The sequence below is a fragment of the Polypterus senegalus genome, chromosome 4 (assembly GCF_016835505.1).
Source record: "Polypterus senegalus isolate Bchr_013 chromosome 4, ASM1683550v1, whole genome shotgun sequence".
Classification (NCBI taxonomy): Eukaryota; Metazoa; Chordata; class Cladistia; order Polypteriformes; family Polypteridae; genus Polypterus; species Polypterus senegalus.
In genome coordinates, this window is record NC_053157.1 from 136,662,101 (window position 1) to 136,686,922 (window position 24,822).

Here is a 24,822-nt window from a genome sequence, read left to right on the forward strand (position 1 = left end):
GTTAAAACAGATATTATATTTTCTAACTTTATCTCCCAGCAGCAGGGTGTAAAGTGAAATCAGTAACAGTCCCAGTACTGAGCACTGTGGAACATCATATCTAACTTCAACAGAATGACAGAGTGGCATCAGCACATTGCCATACGTACTGAATCTGATTTGATAAATATAAATTAAACAATTCAAGTATGGTGATTCTGAGTATAACGTAATTTTCAAGTCTGTCTAACAGAATAGAGTGGTCATAAATCTCAAAGGCTATGTTTTAATGTAACAACATAGATATTAAAATGACATCGAGAATATGACTTAAAATCCTCAAGTAAATCGGAAGGAGCAAGGGGAGACTGAAGCTGGACAGAAAGTACTTATTGTAGTAGTAAGAAATAGCAAATTTAAAATAGATCTTGTAGCAGGTGCTATAAGGACGCCGACCTAACACAGACTTACAACGGAGGCATGTTAAAAGAAACCAAAATGATTTTTATTTTCTTCACCTGTGGGCCATGTCTTCAATGTGTCCCACAGGCAGTACACAGTCCCAAAACACACAAGTAAACACACAAGCACCAACATTCTTCCTTTCCTCCACTGCTTACATCAGCTTTGTCTCCGTCCTCCCGACTGTGGCCATTAAGTAGTGACTGCTGGCCCCTTTTATAGTTCACCCGGAAGTGCTCCAGGTGCTTGATTGCCGAGTTCTGACTGCACTTCCGGGTGTGGCGAACACACTGCCCACAAGGGCAAAGGAGTCCCAGCTGCAGCACCCCCTGGCAGCGCCTGCAGGACCCAACAGGGCCGCACCAAACTCCAATTCCCATGGAGCCCATTGAATAATCCATGGCTGCTCCCCCTGAACATATACTGAAGGGGCATCCCGGCCGGGCATGGCCCCTGGGCGTCCGCCACAGTCTATAAATATTTTAATTATTAGGGCCCGGCTGTGATTTTTTTTTTTTTTCTTTTTCTTCAATGGTGGCCTAATAACTTACACTTTTAATGCATTAGGAACTGCGTCAGTCTAGTGATAAGGTTAGGAATGGGTGCTGCCAGGACGTTGACTGAGCGTTTCACTAGTTTTTATCGAGATCTGGTCGAAGGAAAAAGTTGTAGGTTTAATTTTAGAAACTGAAGCTATGACTTCCTGCTCTGTCATAAAGGTGATATGCACAAGGGGACATGGAGTTTGACATTTTAATGCCACATTACAGTTGCATGACCGTGAAATCAGGGATCTTACATTGTCAATTTTATCATTAAAAAAATTTTTAAATTTGCGCTGATCATGTTTGCAGGAATTTTGCCTGGCAGTAAATAGTGCACAAGGATCATTTTTGTTCTCATCTTATAGTCTGGAAGCGTATTCAAAAGTGTCCATCTTGTTGTACCTTTTAGCATGCAATTCATCCTGTATCCTTGTTGCTGTCTATCTACACTTGACTTTTGGGCACTCTAAATTACAGGTGTGAGTGCTCTCATTACACCAGGGTGAGATTCTATGTCCCCTTATCAGTTACTTTGTTACTTCAGATGCTTTCTAAAAAGACACAACAGTGCTGGAAATAATGTTCAGTTATACAGTGATCCCTCGCTATATAGCGCTTCGACTTTCACTGCTTCACTCCATCGCGGATTTTAAACGTAAGCATATCTAAATATACTGTATATCACTGATTTTTCGCTGGTTCGCAGATTTCCGCGGACAATGGGTCTTTTAATTTATGGTACATGCTTCCTCAGTTTGTTTGCCCAGTTGATTTCATACAAGGGACGCTATTGGCGGATGGCTGAGAAGCTACCCAATCAGAGCACTTATTACATATTAAATAAAACTCCTCCATGATATACGATATGCTTCCTGCACGGTGCTTCGCATACTTAAAAGCTCTAACAGCCCGTATTGATTTTTGATTGTTTGCTTTTCTCTGCCTCTGTCTCTGACATTCTCTGCTCCTGACGGAGGGGGTGTGAGCAGAGGGGCTTTTTGCACAGAGGCTGTTTGCTTAGAAGATACGGAAGCTCCTCTAAAAAATGCTGAAAGACTACCTTCACATTGATCCCTTCATTGCGCCCGCTTTATCGTGGTGCTTCGTATACTTAAAAGCCCAACAGCCCAATTGATTTTTGATTGTTTACTTTACTCTCACTATCTGACATTCTCTTCTCGTGATGCAGACACTCCTTTGAAGAGGAAAGATATGTTTGCATTCTTTGAATTGTGAGAAAGAACTGTCATCTCTGTCTTGTCATGGAGCACAGTTTAAACTTTTGACCAAAGGGTGTTATTTCATGTCTAGAGGGTTCTAATAATGTTAAAAAACGTATTTAGAAGGTCGTAAACAGGTTTTCTATGCTCTAACTGTGGAAAATATTTATAAATAAAGGTTTATAAATAAAGAATCCTACTTCATGGAAATTCATTTATCTGTCTGGAGCGGATTAACCGCGATAAACAAGGGTTTACTGTATAACTGTGCGGAGAATATTTATAAACAGTGTGGGAGAGTTTCTAAGGGCTTAAAATACTTAAAAATAACCATACAAACATATGGTTTTTACTTCGCGGATTTTCATCTATCGCATTCCAGAACCCCCGCGATCGAGGAGCGATTACTGTACTTCATCAGACATTGTAACAAATACTGTTTCAAGTTTCCACTTAATGGAACCCCATTTCAGAGGCTGAAATCTCCCAGAGGTGCACTTCCACAACTCTAGCGTTTATTTTCATAAATATTGTTGCACTTTTTAAACTTCAGTTAGCTTGTACATCTCTTTATGACTCTTGCAAGTTATCATTCCATTAGTAAGCAGTAAAAATTTGAGTCTCGCTTAAGGACTACATTCACGTTGTTAAAAATAAAAAACAGAGAGAACTTAGTAGTCCGCATCACACTCCACCACTTATTCTTTCTTTCACTAATTTACCATGTCCACTTTCCATCATACGTATTGTTCACTGACCTCCAGCAATCCTGTGCTGGCAGAGGAGATGGATGAAAATCTGTCACCACTGTCACTACCATCTGCCTAAGCGGTTTTTGCACACCATCCATCTCTGCTACACTGGTTGAGTTATCAGTAAACAGGTGAATTCTGCTTTTTTCTTTCTTCCTTTGGATTCTCTGTACTCTCTTACTTAACACCCAGAGAGTGTGTGAAGCCAGGACAATAACACCTAAGAAATATAAAGGTTTGTTGGAATTTGTGGAAATTAATTTGTAACAAGCACTGATTTAAGATATTTTGTAAACTAGTGCAAAATTATCTTTAAATGGTTCATTATTTCATCCTCACACATATGTTTCTGTAATTCCACTGTGGAGTAACACTTTTTCCTGCTGTAGATGTAAACCATACACTAGATGACTATTGTTGTATTGTTTTATGCTCTGTAAGTGACTGTTATCAGTTGATTTTATTTCCATACTCATTTTGCAGATATTGTTCCAATCCTAACATCGGCTGTAATTGAGTGCCACCGAGCTGGTTTAAAGAATTCTGCATTCAGCTTTGCAGCCATGTTGATGCGCCCTGAATACAGGAACAAAATAGACCTGAAGTATAAGAAGAAGATTGAAGCAATGGTTAGGTAAGGATGTAGTTTTGCACTTAGGCAGGACAAGTTTAACTCATTTTAATTCCTCTTTGTAAAGTTAACTTGAGATTACTGTGTGTGCTCAACAAGGAATGCATTAAAGACGTGAGTTTATATTTCGGCTCAAAAGTGCAGACTTTAAATGAAACTAATGTCATTGCAAATAAACTTCAAAAGCAGTGTGTGAAGCTGTAAAGCCTGTTTCTTTGTAATCTTCAACTATCTTGTTTTGGAATTTGGTGCCTGGATGATGTCTGTTTACAGTTTGCATGTTCTACCCGTATTTGAGTTGGTTTTCTTTTGAGACTGCCAGTTTTCCTCACACATCCCCAATGACATGCAGGGTAGGTTAATTGGCCCCGTAGGTGCTGTGGTTGTGTGCATGAGTGAGCCTTTAGGTGGACTGGCTCCCTTTCCAGGGCTGTGATTCCTGGCTCAACCCCTTGGCCCTCACTTGGATTAAGGGAGTCTGAAAATGATATGCTTTGATATGAACATACAGTCAATTTCAAGTACTAGTGCATTCTTCCTACTAAATACAGAGGTACTCACACTTTTCTTTTTCTTTTCCTGTAGGCGTCCTGACACAGCAGAGTTGGAGGAGGAAACAACACCATGTCCATACTGTGGCTTCAAGCTCCCAGAAACTGAACTTCTCTGTCCAGGCTGCAAAAACAGTCTGCCTTACTGCATTGCAACAGTAAGTCTGAATTCAGACGACATCATGTTATAAGTTTAATTCAAAGCATTTATATCATGAGACTTTGTATAAAACACTTTCATGCATGTGTAATCTGCTTTTCATGTTATCAACCTGATTTATGTTTAAAAGACTATTTAAAATGTTTATATTTCTTTAGGTAGGATGGCATGTTGGCATAGTGAGTAGCACAGTATTTGGACTCAAATTACGAGGCCACTCGTTGTCTGAGTGTGGTTTGCCCATTCTCTCTATGTCTGCAAAGACATTCTTCTCGGTATTTCCAGGTTTTCCTCCTACAGTCCCTAATATGTGCAGATCATATTAATTGGCAGCCCTAAATTAATCCTATCCAGGGTTATTTTTACCTTGTACTTATTGTTGCCAGAATAGGCTCCAGCCTCCTGTGACCCTAAAGAGCATCAAGTGGGCTTGAATATACATACATTTCTTATGTGTTATTTTTAAATAAATTTTATGAAGCATAATAATTTATATTCAAATACAAGCAATGATCACACAATACATAATCTCTCAGAAAAACCTCTTCTTGTTTAGCTGCTTTTTGTCCTACCCTGATAATCTGTGTCGTCTTTATTTCATTCTCTAACTGATATTGTATTTTTTCTTTTTCGTCTGCATTATTCTGGTATAGTTTTTTTTTCTACTTCTATTATTAGATTTCAATTCATTGTTTAATATACCTTACAACTGTGTATTCAGTTCGGGTCAATTTATTCTCATTAGGTGCATTTCCACTTAGACCCCAGTACATTTTAGTATTAGAAATGTAATATGAAAAGAAGAAATGTAACAAACATGAAACATATATATATATGTATATACTAATAAAAGGCAAAGCCCTCACTCACTCATCACTAATTATTCTCCAACTTCCTGTGTAGGTAGAAGGCTGAAATTTGGCAGGCTTATTCCTTACAGCTTACTTACAAAAGTTAAGCAGGTTTCATTTTGAAATTCTACACGTAACGGTCATAATGGTCGACAACGTCCGCCATGTTGAACTTTCTTATTTATGGCCCCATCTTCACGAAATTTGGTAGGCGGCGGCTTCCCTGCGCTAACCGAAACCGATGTACGTAGTTATTTTGGTTGTCATGACGCCACTGTCGGCCGCCATATTGAACTTTCCAATGTCACTTATTCTCCAACTTCCCGTGTACGTAGAAGGCTGACCCCATCTTCATGAAATTTGGTAGGCGGCTCCCCTGCACTAACCGAAACCGTTGTACGGTCTTATTTCGGTGGTATGACGCCACTGTCGGCCACCATGTTGAACTTTTCAACGTCACTAATTCTCCAACTTCCCGTGTAGGTAGAAGGCTGAAATTTGGCAGGCTCATTCCTTACAGCTTACTTACAAAAGTTAAGAAGGTTTCATTTCGAGATTCTATGCGTAATGGTCATAACGGTTGACAACATCCTCCATGTTGAACTTTCTTATTTATAGCCCCATCTTCACAAAATTTGGTAGGTGGCTTCCCTGCGCTAACCGAAACCGATGTACTTACTTATTTCGATGGTATGACGCCACTGTTGGCCGCCATATTGAACTTTCCAATGGTCTTTGTTACTTATGGGCCCATCTTCAAGAAATTTGGTATGTGGGTTCCCAACGCTAACTGAATCCTACTTACGTACATATATACATCCATAGCCTGCAGCTCGGTCAAACGTGTGAGGCAGCGTTGGGTCCCCCATCCCAACGCCTCCCACGTTGTTGGCTGCCTGCCTATATAAGGCCGTTCATTGCTCCAGTCTCTACATTCCCTTCCTTGCTTCGCCACGGGATTCACATCTCCCTGCTGATAACTGCATCCTTTTTTATTTAATCCACGGCTTCTCCGCTGTTTTACTGTTTGTTTATTACGATTATAGTTATTGTGTAGGTATTTTAGACTTACTTTACATTGTTCAGGTACTCATTGCCTTTATCGTTCCAACCGTACCCCCATTAACATGTCTATCGAGGTGATCACCATCGATCAAAGAACTGTCACTTACCGAGTGGTTTTCATGCTCGGAGATGGCACCTGCCTTTTCCATTCTCTTTGTTACATATTGCACGGCCATATCAGGCTCACTCTTGATATCTGGAGGAACATTGTGTCTTATGTATTGAATGACTGGGACAGGTTCAAGGTGTGGACTGATGACGGTACAGGAGATAATTATACTACACGGGAGCACTATAAGAGTGAAATGCTTAAGCCCTTCACCTATGGTTCTGCATGTGAATTGTTCGGTTGTCACTTTCAAGTGTACCGAAATGGCCAAATATTTTACACCTTTCGACAACTGCCAATGCCTCTTAAACATCTTAGATTCACAGGTGACGATTTCAGTAGTGGACACTTTGATGTTTATGAATGTTTAAACTCTCAAAAGCTGGATGTGAAGTTATCGATGAAACCGGTTGTATGCTTACAACGCTTGACAGATGCCGAATGTCACTTCAACACAAGTCCTGCAAATACTGTCGTAATTGAAACAAACCATGAAACTCAAACCGATTATGACAGCAGCAATCCAAGCTGTGAGATATGAAACAAGATTACTGTTCACATGGCCAACTGTACGTTGCATGCTCAAGAGTAAGCTCAGCGCACAGCTTGGTCATATTACAACCGGAGGGCCGAACTCACAGTGTGGTATACAAAAAGATCCTTAACAAACAATTATTGGTATATTTTCCTCAGTTTAAAAGGTTTAATTTTCTTCTTAATAAAAATGTTAAGGCAGTACTTACGCGATGCTAAGCGCTGGTATTTTGCTAGTGTATATATATATATATATATATATATATATATATATATATATATATATATATATATATATATATATATATACACTGTGTGCACAATTATTAGGCAAGTGAGTATTTTGACCATATCATCATTTTTATGCGTATATTCCAACTCCAAGCTGTATTAACTTGAATGCTTATTGGATTTAAGCACGTCAGGTGATGTGTATTTGTGTAATGAGGGAGGGTGTGGCCTAAGGAGATCAACACCCTATATCAAGGTGTGCAGAATTATTAGGCAGCTAGTTTTCCTCAGGCAAAATGGGCCAAAAAGAGATTTAACTGACTCTGAAAAGTCAAAAATTGTAAAAGTCTTTCAGAGGGATGCAGCACTTTTGGAATTGCTAAGATATTGGTGTGTGATCACAGAACCATCAAACATTTTGTTGCAAATAGTCAACAGGGTCGCAAGAAACGTGTTGAGAACAAAAGACGCAAATTAGCTGCCAAAGATTTGAGAAGAATCAAACGTGAAGCTACCAGGAACCCATTATCCTCCAGTACTTTCATATTCCAGAGCTGCAACCTACCTGGAGTGCCCAGAAGTACAAGGTGTTCAGTGCTCAAAGACATGGCCAAGGTAAGGAGGGCTGAAACCCAACCACCACTGAACAAGAAACATAAGTTGAAACGTCAAAACTGGGCCAAGAAATATCTGAAGACAGATTTTTTCAAAGGTTTTATGGACCGATGAGATGAGAGTGACTCTTGATGGACCAGATGGATGGACCTGTGGATCAGTAATGGCACAGAGCTCCACTCCAACGTGGAGGTGGGGTACTGGTATGAGCTGGTATTTTTAAAGATGAGCTAGTTGGACCTTTTGCATTGAAGATGAACTCAAAATCAACTCCCAAACCTACTGCCAGTTTTTCAAGACACTTTCTTCAAACAGTGATACAGGAAAAGACCATGATTTTTATGCAGGCCAATGCTCCATCACTTGCATCAAAGTTCTCACTGCGTGGCCAGCCAGTAAAGGCCTTAAAGATGAAGGAATAATGACATGGCCCCTTCCTCATCTGACCTAAACCCTATCGAGAACTTGTGGGCACTTCTTAAACACTAGATTTACGGGGAGAAAAACAATACACCTCTTGAAGAGTGTCTGGGAGGCTGTAGTCACTGCTCCACAAAAGCTGATCGTCAACAGATCAAGAAACTGACAGACTCCATGAATGGAAAGGCTTATGACTGTTATTGGAAAGAAGGGTGGCTATATTGGTCATTGATTGATTGATTTATTTTTTGAAATGTCAGAGATGTTTATTTGTAAATTTTGAGGTGTTTGTTTATTATTCTCACTATAACAGATGAAAATAAACAAGTGAGATGGGAAAATTTTCATTTTTCCTTTAGTTGCATAATAAATCTGCACACTAATAGTTGCCTAATAATTGTGCACATATGTATTCCCCTGATGATGTTCACACTCACATTTCCGTTGTGAAACATTCAGGTTTCAGGTTTATTAACATTTTGGATTGACTGATAGCACTGTGTTTGTTCCATATTAAAATTAATCCTCAATAATTCTGCACTCCCTGTGTGTATATATATATATATATATATATATATATATATATACACTCAGCAAAAAAGAAACGTCCTCTGACTTTCAACTGTTTTACTTTCAGTAAACTTAATGTGTAAATATTTGTATGAACACTAAAAGAGTCAACACCATAAGACATAAACTAAAAATGTTTCACAATGTGTCCCTGAATGAAGGGAGGCTCAAAATCAAAAGTACCAGTCAAGATCTGGTGTGGCCACCAGCTGCTTGAAGTACTGCAGTGCATCTCCTCCTCATGGACTGGACCAGATTTGTCAGTTCTTGCTGTGAGATGTTACCCCACTCTTCCACCAAGGCACTTGCAAGTTCCTGGACATTTCTGGGGAATGGCCCTAACCCTCACCCTGCGATCCAACAGGTCCCAGACGTGCTCAATGGGATTGAGATCCGGGCTCTTCCACTGCGAGGATGATCAGCTGTCCTTCCTGTCTCCCTGTAGCTGTCTTAGTGGTCTCACAGTGCGGACATGGCAATTTATTGCCCTAGCCACATCAGCAGTCCTCATGCCTCCCTGCAGCATGCCTAATGCACGTTCACGCAGATGAGCAGGGATCCTGGGCATCTTTCTTTGGGTGTTTTTCACAGTCGGTAGACAAGTCTCTTTAGTGTCCTGCGTTTTAGAATTGTGACCTTAAATGCCTACTTTCTGTAAGCTGTTAAGGTCTTAACGACCATTCCACAGGTGCATGTTAATTAATTGATTATGGTTAATTGAACATGCATGGAAAACATTGTTTAAATAAACCCTTTACAATGAAGATCTGTAAAGTTATTTGGATTTTTAAAACATTATTGTTGAAATACACAGCCCTGAAAAAGGGACGTTTCTTTTTTTGCTGAGTGTATATATATATGTATATGTATATATGTATATATATATTTATATTTATATATATGTATCTTGCTACAAGAATTATAACATTTCCAAATATTTTTTATCTAAGAGCAATTCCTTTACAATTGAATGGGAAAAATATTTAATTCATCTAAGCAAAACATTTTTATATAAAAAAAAATGTAATAGTAGGATTCGTTTACTGATTTGGAAACATGCATTGTTGTGTGCCTTTAACCTATAATTCTAACTTATAGGTCTTTTGTAAATAAATCCTCTAAGAAGGATTTTGTCATAATTTTTTTTTTATTCTTTAAAAATACTTCACATTAGTTTGTGCAAGAGACCATCAAAATGACTCTTTTCCACATGCCGACTTGACGCCACATAACATTTCCAAACCCCCAGTTCAGTCTGAGTGGGTGGGCTCCGGGGCCTGGCAGCACCCACCCACAAGAACACCCTCAGTCACACTCACATTGGTTGAATTTAGAATATCTGATTAACCTAATTTGCACATCTTTGGGGATGTGAGATTAAAAGTATATAATAAGTTAACAAAATACCATTTATTATTAGATAATAGCATAGAATTTACAGGTTTTTGCTCAATATTTACTTTTTTTTATTATTCTTTCTATTTTTTACATAAATGTCACTTGAGAAGCCACATATTACTGGTAACAAAAATAAAATTTTGCAGGGTCGCCACATGAATAAAGAAGATTGGACAAGTTGCCCCAAATGTCATTTCCCCGCTCTGTTCAGTGAGTTCAGATTGTAAGTAGTCATTCGCATTGCTCTTCACTCCAAGGTGCCATTGCTCTTTTGTGACTGTTGCTTAAATATTTCTTCTTAGATTGCTGGAGAGTGAATCGACATGTCCCATGTGTTCAGACAGCGTATCTGCGGCCCACCTTACCAAAATCATGGACTGCACACCTTACCTGAAACCTGAAGATGTCGAGCAATAAGCAGTGTGTCCTGCCAGCAGGTATTTAGTTCTGTTGTAGCTTCATGGATCAATGTAACCAGTTAGTCTGTTTAAATGTGTGTATGTGTTTGAGCATACAGTGGATTAATAAAACAAAGCTGGCATTGCCCCCTTTTTGGATGACGTAATGGAGTCTTGCCGAGTAACACCCCGCTCAAAACATGTGACTGTAACCAAGTGTGCCGTGAGTGAGGGATTGTGTGCTGGACTTGGGCCATAGCAGGGTTGCTTCCTGCCTTGCAACACAAACTGCTGTGATTGGCTCCAGCCTTTGTGACCCTGGAATGAATTAAGCTGATTTATGGGTAGATAATCTCAATTACACAGATCACCATAAATGCCTATTCTATATGTTTATCTGTGTTCTGCATAGAAATATGAGATTAAAAGTGTTGTTTTTTACCATTAACTATAAACTACATGGGGTATATAATAGATAATAAAATTACTTTTGGTGGGGCATTCTTTTAATCCAGTGTTGGGTGCCAGGCAGAAGACTCTTTAAAGGGTCACAAGTTTGCTAGCCAGACAATATGGAGATGCCATCTGATATAAGTACATTAAAAAAAAGGAAATTCTCATTTTGAATACTCTGGTATGCACAAGTTACCACTCATCCATGAAGTCACCCACATCACTTTATTTGTAAGTCTAGGGTGAGACGCCTGTCTTAGTTTCCATAAGCTCTTTGGCATTATTTGGGTAAAGGGCTCAACTTCTGTCTTTTTTTTCTTCCAGGATGACATCCATAATCATTGAAGGCAGCTGTCGACACTTTGGAACTCTGGGAAGTAAAAATGTATTCCTTATTCTTCAGACTGATTTTCTGTAAATATTTTTTAACACAAAATTGTATATAAAATATTTAAACAAACTGAAGTGATTCCCCTTATTGTATCTTTTACAAAACACCAAAATAATGTGACCTGTTTTTAAAAGGGCAATGCACACACAATAGAACTTTAACAAACATCAATCATAAAAGTGTCTTTAGTCTGAAGAACAAGACGCCCCTTGGGGTCATGGGAGGGTCTTTGGAGTCCCAGTGCCACCTCTGACGGCTGAGCTCCATTGAATCCAGGTGTACTGGCTTTAGATCAGTGCGGCTTTTTGAACTTTTCATTTTTCCTTTGACAATTCTCCTCGACTATCTTCCATTTTCTCCTCATCTTTCATCATTTTTGAAAGTGTTGTAGCCTGTGTATATAGTCGTTTATATCAGGTGGTGCACATAAAAGTAGCCCCAAAAGTCCCAGAGTCCACAGAGACATGACTTTCATGACACTCCCATCAGTCTGTGCAGTCGGCATGTTCTCAGTGCACATCAGATCACTTTCTAAGTACTTTTGTCTCCCCTTGAGTACTTGACAAGTGTTCCAGTTTGAAGTTATTTTTCGTCCTCTCAATCTGCACGTACGTAAACTGAAAACGTTCACTGCAGTTCATACCTCTCAGTCCTCTCATTTTGCTAGTCGCCCTTCTCTGGACTTTTTTCTAATGCTGTTATGTATTGTATTTTTGTAATGTAGAGACCAAAACTGTACACTGCACTCTGTGTGAAGCCTCACTAGTGCGTTACCTTATATTCCACACATCATCCACCTTAATAAAAGGATAAGTGTCTGTCTTGTTGCTATGTCTGTCCTTCCAAAACATGGCACATCCCTGACATTTTTAGTAATAAAAAATGCATTGCATTTGTTATTCCAACAGATGGCACAAACATTAAAACTGCTTTTACAAATCCCATACCAAACTTCATAAAACAGAGACATGCATTGCATGGCACACTGAAGACGTTAATTCCAAGGTCTGCGTTGATTATTTGGCATTCACCCTGTGTTAGATGGGTGGCAGTGCTTGTGATGTCAAGCCTAACATCCAACTAGCCTTCTTGTGTACTTCGGTACACTGCTTTGATGACAACTAGTGTGATGCTGCTGAGCGAGATCGGCCAGTTTTGATCCCAAATGACTCGGAAATTAGCAGATACCAAAAAACTGTTTTTTTGTTTTTTTTTTCAGAACCTGCTTTTTGTAATCTTTACAGTAACTTAGTTGTAGTGCTCATATATACAAGGTATTATGGTAGTTAAACGGGTAGTTTGTCATACGTCCTGTAAACAGAGAGCCAACAGCCAGACTTCTGGAGAAAGTGACGGCATTCATATCGGCTTTTACATTAAAGAAAGTGGAGTAACAAACCAAGAAAAGAGAGTCTGAGGTGTCGTATCATGCATGGAGGCATGTCATCAGCACAAATTAAACGAGAACAAGTTCAATAATTTAAATGGACACTCCTTGTGTGAGTGTGGATGGTGAGTGAGCTTGAGTTTAGTACTGTACAGTTGTTCACATTTTTAATTAGAGAAAGGATCGATAAGGAAGAGTTTACCCTCTCTGCTTTTTAGCGTAGGAGACCAATTCTTCTATTTTATGTGTCAACTTGTTAATCATGTTAGTCTTCATTTTATTAGAATTGTGGTTTGCAAATATGCCATGAACTTTTATTTTAATAGATACATAGGTTTGTACATATTTTATTAGTTTTAAATGTTTTAAAGTTTTTAAAAAGTTTTTTTTTTATTTCAGTAGGTTTTATGGTCACTGAACAATAAGGCTATAGCATTTTATTTTATTACAATAGAAAAATGAACAGGTGACACCAGTGGTCAGCAGTTTAATTATAACAATACTACATTAATAAAAAGTATACAGCTTCTACATGGCTGGTTATGCAGCAGTTTAGTGTAATTAAATAAATAAAAAGGATAAATAAAAGAAATCTGAATCCAAGTTAGCCAATTCTAGTAACATGAAATTGGCATCGGACCTAAAAGCACCTGATAGGAGCGTCCATAGAGACAAGTCCGCCATGACTCCTTGGTCCTCCTTGTAAGGCGAACTTTCAAGTTGCGGACTTCCCATTGACAATTCAGATGTACCATTTTACCTCCTTATGTTTACTTGCATGAAATGCTTTCTGCCACAAATCTGCCCAAGCCTGTTCAAGTCCCTTTGTGACAATTTAGCCAATTCTACATCACCCGCCTTTCCACTTTTGTTTGGCATCATCTGCAGACTTAACCAGCTTACCGATTTTATTCTTTATATTAAAATAAGCAGCGGCCCCATCACTGGTCCCTGAAGGAGAGCACTTTTAACATCACCTCATTCTAAACAAATCCCTCTCACCAGGGAAATCCAAAATTCAGCATGTCAGAAAATTTGAATATTGTAGACTCATGGTGTCATACTCCACTCAGTTATTTAACCCAAAATATCTGTAAAGGTGTCCTGAGCCTTTAAGTGGCCTCTCATTCTGGTTCAGTAGGCCACATGATCATGGGGAAGACTACTTGAAATATATCACTCTGTGTGTAATGAATCTATATAATAAACGAGTTTTACTTTTTGAATTGAATTACTGAAATAAATTAACTTTTTGGTGATAATTTATTGAGATGCACCCATATTTCATCTCACCTTTGCTATTTCTAATATTCTTAACTTCCTTTTTGATGGTTGTTCTACTTGTAGCTGTGTTTTCCCAAAATTACCAAAGTTCTGCAGCTTCAACTCAAAAAATGGGATTCAACAAAACCCTGACGCACAGAAATGATTCCACAGACAAAATATCTTCATTTTTAAAAGGAAAATTAAAAAGGAAAATTAAAATAGCAAAAAAGGAAAATTTTAAGAAAAGTTCAATTCTAATCTCAGCTTAATCTTGTTACATCTCAAATTGTTACTATTTACTTAACATTTCTGAACCATTTCAAAACGGTCAGAAAACTGTATGCTTATCCCATTTCTGAGTTTAAAATGAGTCTTTTAAGTCCCTCTGTACTGGGACCTCTTCTAAACAACAACTGAGCTTATTATCACACTGTTTCTCAGTTACAGTAAGAAGGTTCTATCTCTTGCTAACTTATAGGGGGAAAAGAATATACCATAAGTTATGACTATGAAAGAAGTTTATGTTCTATTCAAATTAAGCAAACATTAATATGAGTTGAATTCAAAACTTTAACTTTCTAAGATTGGCTCTTACACTACTGTTATATTGAATATTGAAAGAATCTTTTTTCAGTCATCTTCACCTTTTCAGCAGTATTTCTCTCCAAGTCTCCCTAATATACTTTTTAACTGTTGCTCACATTGCTCACTGCTGGAATTCCTACTCTTGTGCTCCTTTCCTTTTTGTAACTTCATTTTTAGCTCCTTATTTATCTACCTTTGAGTTTTCTTTCACTTTTGACTGCTTCTGAATTTTAGCATACACTTGTTCTGTATTATATGTAAAGCACTTTTAACCCTAACCCTATATCTCCTCTACTGCCTCCACACTTATATTTCATTTAAGTAGAGCACATTGTAAGCACAATTGGAAAGGCCAAGTAACATAAATTAGGATAACCTTTTAACAATTTTATGTTTTTAATATATACTCTGAAATCTATTATATTATGGCCACTAGATCCTAATGGTTCAGGCACCCTTTACCCCTTCAACTGTCTCCTGATTATTACAGAAGACTAAATCTGGACAGAGAGGACCCTTTTAATCGGAAGAAAGTGGTGAGCAGGAGCTGTTTTACAATCAAACGCTGCGTTTTAATTAAGTTTTACCCCCAAATGAAACACAGCACCACTCAGACCTACCTCTCCACCAGCAGGGATCACGTCAGGACATACTCTCTACATTAATAAAGCAAAAGTTATTATCCCAGTACACTCAAATAACAATTTACATTGAATTTTCAGTATCTGTCTGTAATCTAAGAATTCTTTGTATCATGGTATCTTAAAAAAATAAAGGACATTTGAACCGCTATGAACAGAGGTATTAAAACACAGCAGGGCTCACATTCACAGTAGGATCTAAAAATTGATAAACCCCACACACTTCCATAGTCTGTAATATTCTGAAGAGAGTTGATTTTAATATTAACCAAATGAAATGTTAAGTTTTTGTTTTCAGCATTTATTTTATTCTATACACAGCTTTAATCTTGGCCTTTCTCCAATTCTAACAAAACTTCTCTCCTCGTGTGGAGGAGATACATTCACACCATCCTGAAATGAATTTCATTGTATTGAACAAGTAGGATTGAGGCAAATAATATAGCAAAGATTTTATTGTAACAAACTGATAAAGGCAAATTACCCAAGATATATGGTATTAGTTGGAAAGTGGCTATACTAGTCCACAGAAATGAATATTATAAAGTGCACCTTCTAACAGATAATTTCATAGTAAAAACTGGTGACTGAACTACTGACAAGTTCTGGACTAACTACATATAAATAAGAAATAATAATATGTCTTCACATTTAGACATTTCAGTGAATGAAGTCTAAATGATCATCAACTAACTGCAAAGAATATAGAAAAATATACCCATCCACCAACCCACTTCCTGAACCCATTTAACCAGAGTCCAGAATCACTGGGACTGGGAGCCCAACCTGACAGCACAGACTGCAAGGCAGGAACCAAAGCTCCACAGCACCCACTTGCATGTAGAACATCAGTCAGACTTGAGCACATTGTACCCTGATTTATTTATTGTACCCTGATTTATTTGGGTGATCTTTTTAGCTTACAAATTGCATTTCCTTCATGTTTTAGGACTTTACAGTGCCTTTACCAGTTTTGTAATCTAAATATGATTAAGAATCTAAAATTAGAGACATGGAATCTTACATGCCAAGCCCAATGATCACAGGGACGTTTCCATTAAAGATCTCTTGCCAAACCGCATGCTGTCAATGGAGAAGGTTTTAGGCTTCATCTCTTTTCACACAATTTTTCAGGTCGTTTGTGATGATTCTTGTTCAAAACATCAAAAGAATAATATAATACAAATAAACTGTATGAAAACTATTTTTATTTTATTTATATAATACTCTACTAGATTCCTACTAATATACACAAATCTGGACATTTTCATAGTTTTTTTTTCATTATTTACATAAGCACTTATTTTTGTCATACCAGTGATAAATGTCCCTTCAAAAAAGTCAAAGCTTCTTAAAGAGTCTCATAAGTTGCATAAATGATCCTTTGTCACTTTAAATGTTGCTTTACACACGCGCAAAATGTAAAAGTAGTTTTAAAACTATTCAGTTATTTTGCTTTCTTTCCTTTCCCCTTTCCTTTCGAGACAGTTGCTTTTTCCTCTTTTGAAGCCTTTGCCACTTTCTTCTGCTGCAAAATAAAACAAAACAAAACCTTAAATTGGTAAAACCGTTGGAAAAATGTTTAATAATAATGGACAGTTCTCTATCAAATATTTTTTGCTTTCAGCACGTTACATTTTAACTTACACCTACTGTATAACTAGAGTACAGGAAAAACTCAGATTTCAACTGACTGAAAATAAAGATTACACGTTGACATCTAACATTTTAAATCTGACGTTTCTATAAATCAGTGCTTCTCAAATAGTGGGGCGCGCCCCTTTGACCTCGGGGAACATGCTTTTTTATTTTTCTTTTAAATTTTTTTTGAATTTAGAATGAACTTTAAATCTTTTCTGTTACATTTAATAAAGCTATTCTTTGTTGTAAATTGGTCCATATTTCTTTCTTTTTTTATTCTCTTATACGTTAATAAGGATACAGTGTTATGCAGAGGTGTACTTATAACAATTTTATAGACAAATGATACTATTTATAGTTGCGCAGGGGGCGCGAGATGTTTTCTTCTTCCTAGGGGGGGGCATGCCAGAAAATAATTGAGAAGCACTGCTATAAATCGACCTTTAAACAACTCTAGTGATGCCATTCAAAATGCATACAAAAAAACTGAAGCTTCTTCTTGAATAAAATGCAAGCAAACTGCTATTATGTTGATTTTGTTACCACTGAGAGCAATCCATGTGCTTCCTTTCTATGTAACATTTTGAATTGTGCTTTGAGGCCCCACACAAATATAGCTGTTTGAACGTAGAATGGCAGCCTCTCCACTGTGGTACCAAAGTAAAGATTAGCACAATGACCTGAACGCCTGAAGAGTGCATTACATATTTAGCACCTTCAGGGATGGGATAGGATTGGGTTTAAACAGCAACGGTAGTTTACAACAACAACATTTATTTATACAGTATAGCACATTTTCATACAAATGATGTAGCTCAAAGTGCTTTACAGGATGAAGAAAGAGAAAAAAGACAAAATATATTAAAAAATAAAATTAGGCAATATTAATTAATATAGAATAAAAGTAGGGTCCGATGGCCAGGGAGGACAGAAAAAAACCAAAAAAAAAAAAAACAACTCCAGACAGCTGCAGGAGTTCCGAGGCCACGAGACCACCCAGCCCCTTCTAGGCATTCTACCCAACACAACTGTCTAAAAAAAAAAAATAACTGTTTTAGATTATTACAGTTTAGAAATAAGGCCAATCATTTATTATTTTTGTGATAAAAATTCAGCTTCCAAAACTACTGAAAAATATTCTAAAAAGAAGCAATAAGCTTTTTTGACAGGCAAAGAAACCCCAGATGGCTACCTTGCACAAGCTGGTGCCTCTTGCAAAGTGTCAGACTTGTGGTTGGTCTTTTTCACTTTGAATCACTCAAAGCAGCTTTTGTGGTGCCACTTGTGACATCTCTCCTGTGCACTTCTGTCAAGTTCACGTGAATTTCTGACCCACAGTTTCAGAGAAATAGAAGGTTGCCGTGGATTTACTTCTTGGCTTGCTCAAAATGCAATAAAGAAGCAAACTAAACACATTAGGGTGGCACGGTGGTGCAGTGGGTAGCGCTGCTGCATCGCAGTAAGGAGACCTGGATTCACTTCCCGGGTCGTTCCTGTGTGGAGTTTGCATGTTCTCCCCGTGTCTGCGTGGGTTTCCTCCCACAGTCCAAAGACGTGCAGGTTAGGTGCACTGACGATCCTAAATTGTTCTTGGTGTGTGTGCCCTCTGCGGTGGGCTGGCACCTTGCCCAGGTATTTGTTCCTGCCTTGTGCTGGCTGGGATTGGCTCCAGCAGACTGCCCTGTGACCCTGTGTTAGGATATAGCGGGTTGGACAATGACTGACTGACTGATTAATGCATTAAGGATAAACTGCATCAATCCGAGTACAATTTTATCCAAATAAAAAATACCATGTCTGGCTGAGGGGGTTATTTTGTATTTTTCACAAAAGCACAAAAGCAAAGCGCGGTTACATCAAAACCTGTTGAATTTGAGAAGCTTTATTTTTTGTTTTTGCTAAATGACCCACCAGCAGCCACCACTTGCATGGATATTCACGTGAAATTTCAACTTGGAAAACACCCCTTGGTCCCATGGCACACAAATGTATTTTTTATTGATTACTGTTCAAATGATGTCAAGCAGGAGGTGAATTTTTAAACAAAAGAAAGAAAATACACCTTTACCTTTATCATTGCATCCATTTCAACTGTGTCTTCAGTTTCGTTATCCTCTGGCTGAGTATTGTTGGTGCCAAACTCCTCTTCGTCTAAATCAACAGTAGCTGCTCTACCCCGTTTTCCTTTACTCACAGCCTGAAGGGCGTATGGTGTTAAATGCACCTCTTTGTTGTAGGTGCGCGTAAAGGCCGCCTTAACCTGGTAAGAATACATCAATAAATATATTAGGAAATTTTTCCATAATAGCAAATTGCATATCACCAAATGAATTGCAAGCGCCCATTTCAAGTTTTTAATAAGCCTCACAGTTTCAGAGCCCAGAGTCTCAGCACTGTCTGTGACGAGCCAACATATATGTCTGGATGTTTTGTCTCCGTGTTCTCGAGTCCCACAGATCTACACATTGACTTACCCGGAATCCCAAAATTTGCATTATGTGAGTAATAAGAATCTACCAGTAGCTATGCTCATCATATTTCTTGATCTCATTATGTTCTCCACATGGGGTATGGGGTTAGTGGGATCAATGCGAAATAAAGTAGTCAGCCTCAATGCAGGCAATCAATTTAAAGAAATCCATTATTATGCAAACATTAAGGCTGTAACTGTCTCAGAAACATGCAATTTCTGTTTGTATCTAAATTGCTGCTGCAACCATATTAGAAAAACATACAAAGAACAGGCATTCTACAGTATATACACTTCAATACTTAGTGTATCCAAAATTATCTTTACAAAAATTCAAATAATGCATTCTTTTCTTCTACATGTAACTGTACTGTGCAGTCTGTACAGGCCGTCCAAACTCTCGCTATTCTGTAATACATCAGGCAAAAGTGTATTTGAATTACATTAATGGATGGATGGCTCAAGCATGACTAAAAACTGAAACTAAAGAAACTGGCCATTTTATCAAAGATGTCCAAGTTGCCATTTTTTGTGGTTCAGCTCACAGTGAATACGCTTCCTCCACCACACTTAATCATTAGGCTGCAGACTCCCAGATGGCTTTCCCAACATGGAGGATTTAAAATTACTGCGTTATTTTCTAACCTTATTATCCACCGAGAGCAACATACTAAAACTTGACATCTTGCAATTTAAATAAAATTGCATTCATTTTACTGACTACACAGATACTGGTTATTAATGGCATCTATGCTTAAACCCATATTAAACAAACATAAAAGAACATAATTTTTTTTTTTTTTGTATATGAAAATAAATACAGTAGTACCTTGAGATACGAGTGCCCCAACGTACGAGTTTTTTGAGATACGAGCCGTCACGAAGTTGATTTTTTGCCTTGAGTTACGAGCCAAAATTCGAAATACGAGCCATCAAAGAGCTTGTTACCACACATTCAGAGGAACTGACGACGGAGGAGTTGACAGAACTACAGACACAGCAACATGCGCAGGAGATTGATATCGCGGAGAAGGCAGAGGCGGAGGAGGTTACCTCATAAAGTGAGATAAAGGAAGTGTTTGCAATTCGGGAAGAAGTTTTGAATTTTAAAGAAAAGAAACACCCTGAAAAAATGACAACTGATTGTGCAGCGGCTCTATTTAATGACACTTCTCTAACACTTGAGTTTATTTAAAAGATAACCCTGAAAAAAATTGCAACAGATAGTGCAGCAGGGCTATTTAATGACACTTGCCTAACGCTTGACTTTATTGAAAAGAAACATCCTGAAAAAGTTACAACTGATCACGCAGCCGCTGTATTTAATGACACTTGCCTAACGCATTTTAGAAACATTCTGAAAGAGAGGATGAAACAGACCTCATTGAATAGGTTTTTATCGAAAACCCCTGCAGATGAAAGTGAGGAAGGTGCAGCGAAAAGGGCAAAAATCAGTGAATAACATTCATTTATTCAGTTCAGCCTTTCTCCACCACCTCCGTCAGCATCTGCAACTCGTCTGATCTGCAAGGTAAATGCTGTACATTATACTGTACATAATAAAACCAGTTTATTGTAGTACATTCTATTGTATTGTGTTTTTATACATTATTCGTTATTTATAAGTACAATTTTCTTATTTAAAAACATGTAACAAAAATTGCAGTGTTTTTTGGGGGTCCGGAACGGATTAATGGCATTTCAATTCATTCAAATGGGGAAAACTGATTTGAGATACGAGCATTTTCACTTAAGAGCTCAGTGACGGAACAAATTAAACTCGTATCTCAAGGTATCACTGTACTATGAAGAATGCTGCTCTCATGATGTAGGAGGAGTGAAGGTCAAATATGCATAACAAACAGTTAGAGGCTGCAGGAAGCCATTAAGGCCTTGAAACCAGCAAATTATACCTTGCACTGTGCAAATTATACAGCACACTGTACACTTGTAGTCAAACGCCTATTTGTATAAAGGTATCTGATCAAATAATGGAGTTTACAGCAAAAAGGAAAAAAGTATCATTATTTTCCTCCAGCCTTTCTGTGAAGGAAGCAGATTCTTTTAAAAGCAAGAGGGTGGTCAGGCTGGCATAAGACAAGTCTTAGAATAAGCAATAATTTACATACGTAAATGTCTCATACCAAATTATGCTGAACCTTTCAGCATTTTCTAAAATGGCCGAGAGCTTTTATTTAGGGCAGTGACATTTTGTGACATGCTGTAGACCCAAGAATGACACAGTGTCATCACTCAGCTACATCATATTATCCCAGACTGAACGTAAAAAACAATGCATATGGAGAAAGTGTGATACATCCAATGTGTGCTGTAGACAGCTCAGTATAAATCATATGCGCTGTAAAAGGCACAAGAACATTTACCTTAGAGTCTAACTTGGAATAAAGGTCTGGCTGAGCTCCCCAGTTGCTAATTTCCATAATGCTGTCCACATCTTCCTTAATGAGATAATACTCATCCATGACCTGCACTGCCTCAGCAACCCCATCCACACCTTTGCGAGCCAAGGGCTTAACAATGGCATCCCGGATATAGGATACATACTCCAAATTCACTGCTTGTTTACTGGAATGTGTTCTGTGAGTTAAGAAGGAACAGAAGGAAGCTCTAAATATTCACTCCAACTATTTAAGTTAATTAAGTATTCACAAAATAGCAAACAATTTTACAAATGGGTAAAAATCACATAGGAAAATTAGAAACATTCTACCTTAGCTCTCTGACTTGATAAGTTCAAGGTCATTTATAGAATTACAAACAAAGACATATTATTATTTTAGAATTTTTGTTAAATTATTGGAATGCCACTGTTCAATGGCCGCTAGTCCATACAACACACTGCATAATTGCAATAGAAAGCCAACTCTCTTACTACACACACATGAAGAAAAAAAGAAGAATATAATGGGTCCAATTGTTCCAGTCTCAGAAACCCTTCTATGTGGACAACTACACCCATTAATGCATACTTTCATTCCTTTGTGGTCACCTCGTAAAATACTGACTGACTTAAATAATATAGTATTCATTTAAAATTAAAAAGGTACATACCAGGAGATATTATCTAGAAGAATAGAACCTTAAGCAATTGTCATATCTGTCTTTGTAGCAATGGTGTTTATTGCTATTTAAAGTTTGAGCAGCACTGGTTAGGATTTTGTTCTTTCATCTACTTAAGTAGCACACACATTTACCTGCACTTTCTATGCTTTATGTAGCATAGCTGCAACTAAAAGAATCAGGGGGAATGCATAAAGCAAACCTTCGTCCAGTAGTATTTAGGAAACATTTACTGCATATGCTTGTTTGTCTGATTAAAAGGGAGGTTTGTTCCACAAACAAATCTTTCTTTTGTATACCCCATTCATTAGAATACTTTTAAGTAAATGTTTAAGCAAACAAAGATTAACAGGTGATGAGATCAAAGTGTTTAAAATTATATAGTACAGTGGATCCTTGCTAGGGTGGTGCAGTGGTAACGCTGATAACTCGCCATTAGGAGACCCGGGTTCGCTTCCCTGGTCCTCCCTGCGTGGAGTTTGCATGTTCTCCCCGTGTCTGCGTGGGTTCCCTCTGGGCGCTCTGGTTTCCTCCCACAGTCCAAAGACATGCAGGTTAGGTGCATTGGCGATTCTAAATTGTCCTTAGTGTGTGCTTGGTGTGTGTGTTCTGCGGTGGGCTGGCGCCCTGCCCGGGTGTGTTTCCTGCATTGCGCCCTGTGTTGGCTGGGATTGGCTCCAGCAGACCCCCGTGACCCTGTAGTTAGGATATAGTGGGTTGGATAATGGATGGATGGATGGATCCCTGCTATTACTTCAAAATAAATTCTTCTAACACAGGAACACAGTTTGAAGCATATTAAGAGCAGGTTTGGCAATAATTTCAGAAAGTCAAAAATCCCACAAAGAACCATCAATTCATGTAACAAATTCTGAAATATCGTGGTGGATAACAGGAATTCAGGGACCCTAAAGTCTTCACTAGCTGTTATTTTAGAGAAACTGAAGGAGAATAGGATGGACGAGCATGCTGAGCTGAATGGCCGGTTTCTTTCCCAAACATTCTGTTTCTACATTGTGATTATATTTTGAATCCTTTAAAATTTTTAATGAGCTGCAAGATCGCTGATTCTACCATCTTTCATTATAAATGTCTTAGCACAGCAGCCAGCAACGGCTCTTGTCATATCTTTAGGCAACCTGCCCAATAAAACTTTCAGAGAATTGAGAATAAATTAACTTTTTTGCTGGAAGAACTGGTGACTGTGGGACAGAATGCAAATTTAAATTGTTTCACGTCAACTTAAGCATTTATTGACTTGGTGAAAATAAAGTACAGCACATCTACATGAGGTACTTAATTTCCTTTACTGATACGAAACAGGGCCTCCCAGCTAAAGCGAAAACAGGATTGTCACTGAATATGAAAAGCAATGTATTTTGTATTTTGTAAGAACAAGAGGAACTGCATTCCAATTTGTTCCTGGAGATTTTTAACAAGGGAAGCATAAACTGCTTCTGTCAGCTGTTAAAGTTTTAACAGTGGTTACATGTTTTGTTCTGCACACTGTGCAACTTTTTGTTTTATACTTTTTTGCGAGTTTACTTCTGAAGCCTCATTTGACTCCCAATAAATGACAGCACTTGAATACCATCTCTTTTCTTTATGTTTTCACCAGCAACAGAATCATCATTCTGATTTAAGAATAAAAATGCTAAAGTGACATTTATAGATTTTGTTAATTTGTCATCTAAAAATCTAATTTTGCAGTGCTGCAAGAATCCAAATGTGCTTTACTCCTCTCACCAGTTTACAGAAGTTTTTCATACAAGAAGAGAAGCATTTTTTTTATATAAATAATAATTTCTACACTCTTGTAACTTTTTGTTACCTTGGGGCCAGTCGGGAAGAACAGAGAATAATGCAACTTTCTTTTTTATTTGTATGTAAACTAATGTTTTACTCAAAAAGGACACTAACCTGAGAAACATGTGTGTCGACAGCTCCTCAATAATACGTGAATGTTTACCCGTTGAAGAAAATTTACCCAGCCAACTTGGAAAAGAAGGAAACTGAGACATGTAGCCCCTCATTAATTCTCCAGGAAGAACACTGGCATAAATGGCCTGAAAAATTGAATAAAAAAATAAAAATTTTAAAATCCATAGTTAACAATAGTAATTGAATTGAAATATTAAAAATTAAGATGGTTTAAAGCACAATGCATGCATTTGTGACTTAACGGCTTAAAATTGATACCAGCTATTTGGCCATATGTCAGTCACTAAGCGTACAGGGCATTGCAACTGAGGCTGTATGGGCCACTGGTATGCATTCTTTAATTGCCAGTATGCTGTAGCACAAACTGGTCCTCCAGCCTCTGCTGGGAGCCACACAGCACTTTTGAACTTCTGCTTAGCCGTTATGTCACACACTCCCCTTCCCACACAGCAATTTCAATCAATACTTTATGGGG

General features: G+C 37.9%; 2 protein-coding genes across 2 annotated transcripts in view; one reads left to right on the plus strand and one right to left on the minus strand.

The window, feature by feature from the left end:
- The window catches only part of wdr19 (WD repeat domain 19), a 93,370-nt gene extending 81,990 nt beyond the window's left edge, over positions 1-11,380 (plus strand). The window contains exons 33-37 of the mRNA XM_039751306.1: positions 3,442-3,592; positions 4,175-4,298; positions 10,240-10,316; positions 10,396-10,530; positions 11,269-11,380. Coding sequence (XP_039607240.1) covers positions 3,442-3,592; positions 4,175-4,298; positions 10,240-10,316; positions 10,396-10,510 — 467 coding nt within the window. The 3' untranslated portion in view covers positions 10,511-10,530; positions 11,269-11,380. The remainder of the gene's footprint in view (positions 1-3,441; positions 3,593-4,174; positions 4,299-10,239; positions 10,317-10,395; positions 10,531-11,268) is intronic.
- A 5,022-nt stretch (positions 11,381-16,402) lies between these two features.
- The window catches only part of rfc1 (replication factor C (activator 1) 1), a 55,917-nt gene continuing 47,497 nt past the window's right edge, over positions 16,403-24,822 (minus strand). Inside the window, exons 18-21 of the mRNA XM_039751307.1 lie at positions 24,327-24,472; positions 21,710-21,923; positions 18,924-19,115; positions 16,403-16,742 (exon numbers count right to left, since the gene is read on the minus strand). Coding sequence (XP_039607241.1) covers positions 16,662-16,742; positions 18,924-19,115; positions 21,710-21,923; positions 24,327-24,472 — 633 coding nt within the window. The 3' untranslated portion in view covers positions 16,403-16,661. The remainder of the gene's footprint in view (positions 16,743-18,923; positions 19,116-21,709; positions 21,924-24,326; positions 24,473-24,822) is intronic.